General features: G+C 50.3%; 1 protein-coding gene across 1 annotated transcript in view; it reads left to right on the plus strand.

Annotated features, from left to right (window-relative positions):
* The window catches only part of PPAP2C (phosphatidic acid phosphatase type 2C), a 10,431-nt gene extending 2,795 nt beyond the window's left edge, over window positions 1-7,636 (plus strand). Inside the window, exons 2-6 of the mRNA XM_010844614.1 lie at window positions 791-942; window positions 1,100-1,374; window positions 6,458-6,515; window positions 6,731-6,907; window positions 7,155-7,636. Of these exons, the coding sequence (XP_010842916.1) occupies window positions 791-942; window positions 1,100-1,374; window positions 6,458-6,515; window positions 6,731-6,907; window positions 7,155-7,304 (812 nt within the window). The 3' untranslated portion in view covers window positions 7,305-7,636. The remainder of the gene's footprint in view (window positions 1-790; window positions 943-1,099; window positions 1,375-6,457; window positions 6,516-6,730; window positions 6,908-7,154) is intronic.
* The last annotated feature ends 247 nt before the right edge of the window (window positions 7,637-7,883 follow it).

Below are 7,883 nucleotides of genomic sequence, written 5' to 3' on the forward strand. Positions count from 1 at the left end.
ACCCTATGGACGGTAGCCTGCCAGGCTCCTCTGTCCATGGGATTCTCCAGGCAGGAATACTGGAGTGGGTTGCCATGCCCTCCTCCAAGGGATCTTCCCAACCCAGGGATCGATCCGAAGTCTCTATATCTCCTGCATTGGCAGGTGAGTTTTTTACCACTAGCACCACCTGGGAAGACACTTTTCTCTGCCAGGCCCCACCTGAGAAGGCTCCAGAGATAGTCCTTGATGATGGCAGGCCCTCCAGGTGCTCACTGTGGGGAGCAGTGTCTGGGGAGTCATTCAGGGATCACAGGGTGATTGCAGATTACACAAAGTGAGGACCCTGGAGAAAGGCTGTGAGAGGGGCCCCAGGAGTGGGGCGGTCAATGGGGGCAGACGGGAGTCAGTCAGAACTGTTCTGGGCAGCCAGTGCGCTGTGAGCAGAGGCCCGGGTGGCTGCCTGCTGGCTTTGGGTGAAGGGCAGAGTGGAGGAGGCTGGAGGGAAGCAAGGGGTGGGAGAGGGTGGGCGGTGTGCAGAGGGTGGATGCTTGGCCTGGGCAGGACCTGAGTGTTGATCTGATGATGAAGGGGAATCACAAGGGGTTTTAACCAGGGTGGCGACCTCTCATTTACCATGAGGAAAGCTCCTCCTGACTGTCGGGTGGGCAGGGAGGTGAGGAGACCCGGAGGGAGGCCAAGGCCGGGTCCAGGTGCCGGATGAAGGCACAGCTGAGTGTGGGGCTCAGCTGGGGAGCAGCTGTGGGGAGCACCTCATGGCTACAGGCTTCCTTTCCTCCCACGCCCCCAGCCGCTCTGCCCTGCGCCATCCTGACGTTCGTCAACACTCCGTACAAGCGAGGTTTCTACTGTGGAGATGACTCCATCCGATACCCCTACCGTCCAGACACCATCACCCATGGGCTCATGGCCGGGGTCATCATCACAGCCACTGTCATCCTTGTAAGGCAGGAGGGTGTGCGGGGTGGCAGCTGGGGCGTTGGCAGGTCCAGTCCTGCTTGGGGTGGCGTTTGTGCGGAAGAGAGCCCTCTTGGGTCCCCAGTTCCCCAGTGACCTCAGAGAGGCTGGGAACCCTGAAGACCCCGGCTGCTGCCTGCAGGTGTCGGCCGGGGAAGCCTACCTGGTGTACACGGACCGCCTCTACTCCCGCTCTGATTTCAACAACTACCTGGCCGCCCTCTACAAGGTGGTGGGGACGTTCCTGTTTGGGGCAGCAGTGAGCCAGTCCCTGACAGACCTGGCCAAGTACATGACCGGCCGCCTGCGGCCCAACTTCCTGGCTGTGTGTGACCCTGACTGGAGCCGCGTCAACTGCTCGGCGTATGTGCAGGTGGAGGTGTGCAGGGGGAGCTCTGCTAACGTCACGGAGTCCAGGTGGGCAGTGCTTGGACCACAGATGCCCCGCCCGGGGAGGAGGGTGGGGGTTGCAGAAGGGCCCTCAGGAGCTGTGTATTGCAGGGTGAGCTGCCAGGTTGAGAAGGTGGAGAGAATGGGCAGGAGCAAGGCCTGGAGGTGCCTGTACTTGCATCATACCAGCAAGGAGCTTAGCTGGGGCTGGGGTATCTGGCCCTGGGGCAGAGCAGGAGGTGTCAGGAGGGGTGACCCACCTCCCTGAAATGTCAGGTCCCCACCCTCACGTTCTGCTCTGTCCTCTCACCATCTCTACTGGTGAACTTTTCATTTGATTGATGTCCTATTTTCCTTCTTTAAAAAATTTAATAAAATTCCCCAAACATAAAATCCACCAATTTAACCATCTTAATATGCACAATTTGTTGGTTTCTAGTGCATTCCCAGGTGCGCATCCGTCTCCCTCTAATATTCTAGAATATTTTCATCACACACACACAAAGCCCACACCCATGAGCTGTCACCCCCACCCCAGCCCCTGACAACCAGGAACCCACTCTGTGTCTTTGGCTCGGCTTGTTTTGAACATTTCCTATCTGTGGAATCACGCCCTCTGTCCTTTCAGATCTGGATTCTGCAGTGTTTCCAAGTTAAGGTGCTTGCATCTTTGTTGTTATATCTCTGAATGGATTGATCCTTTTCTCACAGTGAATGTCCTTTGTCTTGTTATTTGTTTTCTATATATTGTATCTTTTAAAAAGAATTTCTCCATTCCTGCTTTTTTCCCCATTACTGCTTTTTCTGTTCATAGGTGCTTACTGTGCAAAACATTTGCCGCCATGTGTCTCCACCCCCTTATGAGGTTATTGTCACAGATTTTATCTTTATACATCATGTTCTCATCAACATAGATTCATAATAAATGTTTTATATGGTTTTAAAAAAATGAAGCTATATTTGCCATGTTAAGTCACCTCAGTTTTGTCTGACTCTTTGCGACCCAATGGGCTGGTAGCCCACCAGGCTCCTCTGTCCATGGGATTTCCCAGGCAAGAATACTGGAGTGTGTTCCCATGTCCTTCTCCAAGGGATCTTCCCGACCAAGGGATTGAACCCAGTCTCCTGCATTGCAGGCAGATTCTTATACCCACTGAGCCACCAAGGAAACCCTGTCCTCCAGGGGATCTACCCAACTCAGGGATCGAACCCGCGTCTCTTATGTCTCCTGCATTGGCAGGTGGGTTCTTTACCACTAGTGCCACCTGGGAAGCCCATAGTTGCCACATTGTATTACCTCAGATGGATAGCGTAATAATGTGATGTCTACTGCGGAATCATCCAGTTAGTCTAGTTTTTTTTCTTTAGCTGATTTTTTCTTTTCTAAATCATGTAGGGAAATATAGGATTATACACCAGAATACATTCACACTGCTGTTTATGTTTTGTAATTACTTTTACTGGTGTCTTTTGTGTCTTTTTTGTAGATTTGAGTTACTGACTAGTATCCTTCATTCCTCCATGGAAGACTCCTTTTAGCATTTCTCATAGAGCTTGTAGGCATATCAGCTATGGATTTTATTGGTTCTTGTTTGTTTGGAAATGTCTAAACTTCTTTTTATTTTTACAGGATCATTTTGCCACATGTAGAATTCATGATTCACAGGGTTTTCTCTTTCAGTACTTGAAATCCTTCTGGCCTCCATGGTTTCTGATGGGAAATTAGCTGTTCATCTTATTGAGGATTTCTTGTACACAACGAATGCCTTCCCTTGCAGCTCTTGAGATCTTTACCATCTTTTGGTAGCTTGACTGTGCTGTGCTGTCTTAGAGTTTATCCTGTTTGGAGTTCATTGAGCCTTTGGGGTGTGTGGAGGGATGTTTGTCATCAAACGTGGGCAGTTATTAGGCATTTCCTCTTGAAATATTCTTTCTGCCCCTTTCTCTGTTCTCCTTTTGGGACTTCTGTTGTACATATGTTGGTACATTGGATGGTGTTCCACAAGACTGAAGTTCATTGAACTGTCTCCATTCCTTTCATTTTTTGTTCCTTAGACCAAAAGTCTTAATTGACCTGTCTCCGTGTTCACATGCTCTTCTGTCTGCACAGTCTGCTTTTGAGCCCCTCTGGTGATTTCATCTTCCACATACTATAGTTTTGAACTCCAGAACTTCTATTTGATTCCTTCTTAAAACTTCTGTTTCTTTTTGGTACTCTTCTATTAGGTCAGACATCATTCTCACTTTAGCTCTCTGAACATATTTTAAATGGCAGATTAAAAGTCTTTATCTACCAAACTTAAAAAAAAAAGCCTTTATCTAGTAAGTCTGATATCTGAGTCTCTTAGCGACTGCTTCTAGTAAAAGACTTTTTTCCCCCTGGGCATTTCGCACATTTCTTTGTGCATCTATTATAAATATTTATTGTTATTGAAAACTTGGCGCTTTTTTTTTTGGTTTGTTTTACATAAATATATTTAAACTGTTTATTTATTTACTTATTTTGCTGCACCAGGTCTATCTTAGTTGTAGCATGTGGGATCTAGATCCCTGACCAAGGATGGAACTGGGCTGCCTGCACTGGGAGTCGGGAGGCTTAGCCACTGGATCACCAGGGAAGTCCCTGGGCAGTTTTCTTTAAAGTAATTAATTAATTTTAATTGGAGGATAATTATAATATTGTGATGGTTTTTGCCATACACCAACATGAATTGGCTACAGGTATACATGTGTCCCCTCGCCCTGAGCATTTTTAATGTTATAATGCAGCATACGCGCATATAATGTAGCATACATCTGGAAACCAGATTCTTCTGTTGTTTTTGTTGTTTGTTGTCATTGGTTGTTTGCTAGGTAAGTGTTCTGAACTAATTTTGTAAAGTCTTTGTTCTTTGTCATGAGTGGCCGTGAAGTTGTGCTGTTAGCTGAGTGATAAGCTAGTGAGTAGACAGATATGTCCTTAAATACCTGGATCCACGTAAGACAAGTTTTCATTTTACAGATGGGCTTTGTGCGCTGTGTGGGGTACGTGAATGTTGAGGTATGTGTGTGTTGGGGTACATGTGCCATGTGAGGTACATCTGCCATGTTGGGGTCTGTGTACTGGGGTGTGTGTATGTTGGAGTAGGTGTGCTGTGGGGGGTACTTGTGCCATGTTGTTTTATGTATGCTGAGTTGTGGTAGTGTGTGTTGGAGTAAGTGTGCTGTGTGGGGTATGTGTGTGTTGGGGTGAGTTGCTGTGTTGGGGTACATTGCTGTGTTGGGGTATGTATGCCGTGTGGGGTACGTGTGTGTTGGGGTTTGTGTGCTGTGTTGGGGTACGTGTGCCCTATGGATATGTGTGTTTTGAGGTATGTGTGCTGTGTGGGTACATGTATATGTTAGGGTACATGTGCCATGTGGGCTGTGTCAATTGACACGTCTGCGAGTTGGCCAGAGCAGAGAGAGGAGCACCTTGGCAGGTCTTTGCTGATGGGCCCAGCCTGGCCCCTGGATTCCCAGCCTCATTCTGCAGAGCAGCTCACCCTGGCCTTTCCTCTCGGTGTCTTGGCTAGCCTTCCTGTCCTGCATTTACTGCCCCAGGCAGTGGTGACTGTTGCATTTGCTGTCAGTGTTTATGGCCAGTGCTCCAGGGAGGCACTGGTCAGGCCCGTACAGTCTCAGGCATTGGGAGGTAGGTCTGCTCCTTTCTCTGGTTCACATGCCACCGCCAGTCTGGCTCTGACCATTGTGTTTTCCAGTCTCTTTCATGGGGTGGGGTCTCTCAATCTGCCATTTTCTTTCTTGTCCATTGATGTCCTTTGTTGCTGTTCAGTTGCTCATTTGTGTCTGACTCCTCATGACCCCATGGACTGCACCATACCAGGCTTCCCTGTCCTTCACCATCTCCTGGAGCTTGCTCAAACTCATGTCCACTGAGTCGGCGATGTCATCCGGCAGTCTCATTTTCTGTCGTCCCCTTCTCCTCCTGCCTTCAATCTTTCCCAGAATCAGGGTCTTTTCTAGTGAGTTGGCTCTTTGCATCAGGTGGCCAAAGAACTGCAGCTTCAGCTTCAACATCAGTCCTTCCAGTGAATATTCAGGGTTGATTTCCTTTAGGATTGACTGGTTTGATCTCCTTGCAGTCCACAGGACTCTTCAAGAGTCTTCTCTAGCACCACAGTTCAAAAGCATCAATTTTTCGGTGCCCAGCCTTCTTAATGGTCCAACTCACATCCATACTTGACTACTGGAAAAACCATAGCTTTTACTGTGCAGACATTTGTTGGCACAGTGATGTCTCTGCTTTTTAATATGTGTAGGTGTTTTAATATGTGTAGGTTTGTCATAGCTTTTCTTCCAAGGAGCAAGTGTCTTTTAATTTCATGGCTGCAGTCACCGTCCTCAGTGATTTTAGAGCCCAAGAAAATAAAGTCTGTCACTGTTTCCATTTTTCCCCCATCTATTTGTCATGAAGTGATGGGACCAGATGCCATGATCTTTGTATTTTGAGTGTTGAGTTTTAAGCGAGCCTTTTCACTCTCCTCTTTCACCTTCATCAAGAGGCTCTTTAGTTCCTCTTCACTTTCTGCCATGAGGGTGGTGTCATCTGCTTATCTGAGGTTATTGATATTTCTCCTGGCAGTCTTGATTCCAGCTTGAGCTTCTTCCAGCCTGTCATTTCGCATGTTGTACTCTGCATATAAGTTAAATAAACAAGGAGACAATATGCAGCCTTGACTTACTCCTTTGATGTCCTTTGTTAAAACTTGAAATTCTATAAAAAGAAAATGCAAACCTTATATCAGTGAGCACAGGTGGAAAATAATCTTGAGAAGAAACACAGTGAAAGTGGAACTGCTGTCTGGACCCAGTTGTGGGTCCTGGGTTCTGCCTTCAGGGCCTGAAGCAGCTTCGTGGTGATGCCTTAAAGCCCATGAGACTTGACCACATGGTCAGAAAATTGGAAAGGGAAGGACTGAGGGCATCCAGCACTCTCCGTGTTTTTACATAAAGTCCTGGACCCTGGGGGGCGAGGCGGGGGCCGGGTGTCTGGAGGCTGAGGACAGAGTAAATCCTCTGGCTGCCCTCTCCACACCACTCCATGACCCCACCACCCTCTGTCTCTCAGGTTGTCCTTCTACTCCGGACACTCCTCCTTTGGCATGTACTGCATGGTATTCTTGGCGGTGAGTCTGCTGTATGTGACTGGTGTGTTGTGGCCGTGGCCAGCCCTTCCCTGGGCCTTGGGAGAGCCAGGGCGGAGGTGGAAGTTCTGGCATGTTGATAAAAACTGGGGGCCCCGTGTCTGGGGATTCTAGGCTTGTGGCCCCAGGGTTGCCGTCCATGTGGCGGGCATGGTGGGCCTGGTGGGTGCCCGACTGACTCTGCTCTCGGACCGCAGCTCTACGTGCAGGCCCGGCTCTGCTGGAAGTGGGCACGGCTGCTGCGGCCCACCGTTCAGTTCTTCCTGGTAGCCTTCGCCCTGTACGTGGGCTACACCCGCGTTTCTGACCACAAACACCACTGGAGTGACGTTCTCGTCGGCCTCCTGCAGGGGGCGCTGGTGGCCAGCCTCACTGTGAGCTCCCAGGCCCTGAACCCCTGCCCTGACCAGAGACCCCACTCTGGGACCCCTGCCCTCTCTGGGCTGCCTCTCCAAGACCCTTGCCCTGTGCTCCCATCTTCCCTTAAGACCCCAACTCTGCTCTCTCATTGATCCCCCCAGAGGCCCCTCAACTCCTGGGCTCCCCTGCCCCACTGTGCCCAGCCTGCCTGGCCTGTCTTGTTCCCACCCAAGCAGCTCCTGCCTCCCTCTTCTCTGCCAGGTCCGGTACATCTCCGACTTCTTCAAAGCTCGGCCCCCGCAGCACTGCCCGGAAGAGGAGGACCTGGAACGGAAGCCCAGCCTGTCGCTGACGCTGGCCCTGGGCGAGACTGACTGCAACCACTACGGGTACCCTGTGTCTTCCTCCTGAGGCCGGAGCTGCATCCAGCTGGGGCTCTGGTGGGGGCAGCGTGTCCATGGTCCCGGCAGGCCCCTCACTTAGCATGGTGGTGAGAGCCCTGCACAGGCCCCAGGCTGGATCCTGGCAGGGGCTCCACTAACTCCACCTTCTGTGCACTGGACCAGGGGTCTGAGGATGCCTGGGGCAGCCCTAGCATTTGGAGGGGAACGCTTCCTCGGAGCCCCCATCTTTTGTTGGCTTAGGGAAGGGACTGAGAGATCCTGACGGATGCTGTTTTTGTAAAATGTAATGTATACGTGGATTTTTAGTAAAATAGGGCATTTGCTTGATGAATGTTATCAGTACCTGTTTCTTGTGGCCGTTCTGAGGACTCTGTTCCTACAGCAGGGGTAGGGGGGGTGCTTGCTGGTCGGGGGCTCAGCTGAGCCCAGGTGTGGGCATAGCTGGGTGGGTCAGCCATGCCTGGGTTGCTACTCTGGTCTTATGGGAGGGAGGTAAGTAGAAGGAAAGCTGACTGCCAGACTGGTCCAGTCTTCTACAGGCCCATGCTAAGGTTGGGGTCACCCTGCAGAGGGAGGGAGCCCTGAA

This window comes from Bison bison, unplaced genomic scaffold, assembly GCF_000754665.1.
Source record: "Bison bison bison isolate TAMUID 2011002044 unplaced genomic scaffold, Bison_UMD1.0 scf7180017864203, whole genome shotgun sequence".
Taxonomy (NCBI): domain Eukaryota; kingdom Metazoa; phylum Chordata; class Mammalia; order Artiodactyla; family Bovidae; genus Bison; species Bison bison.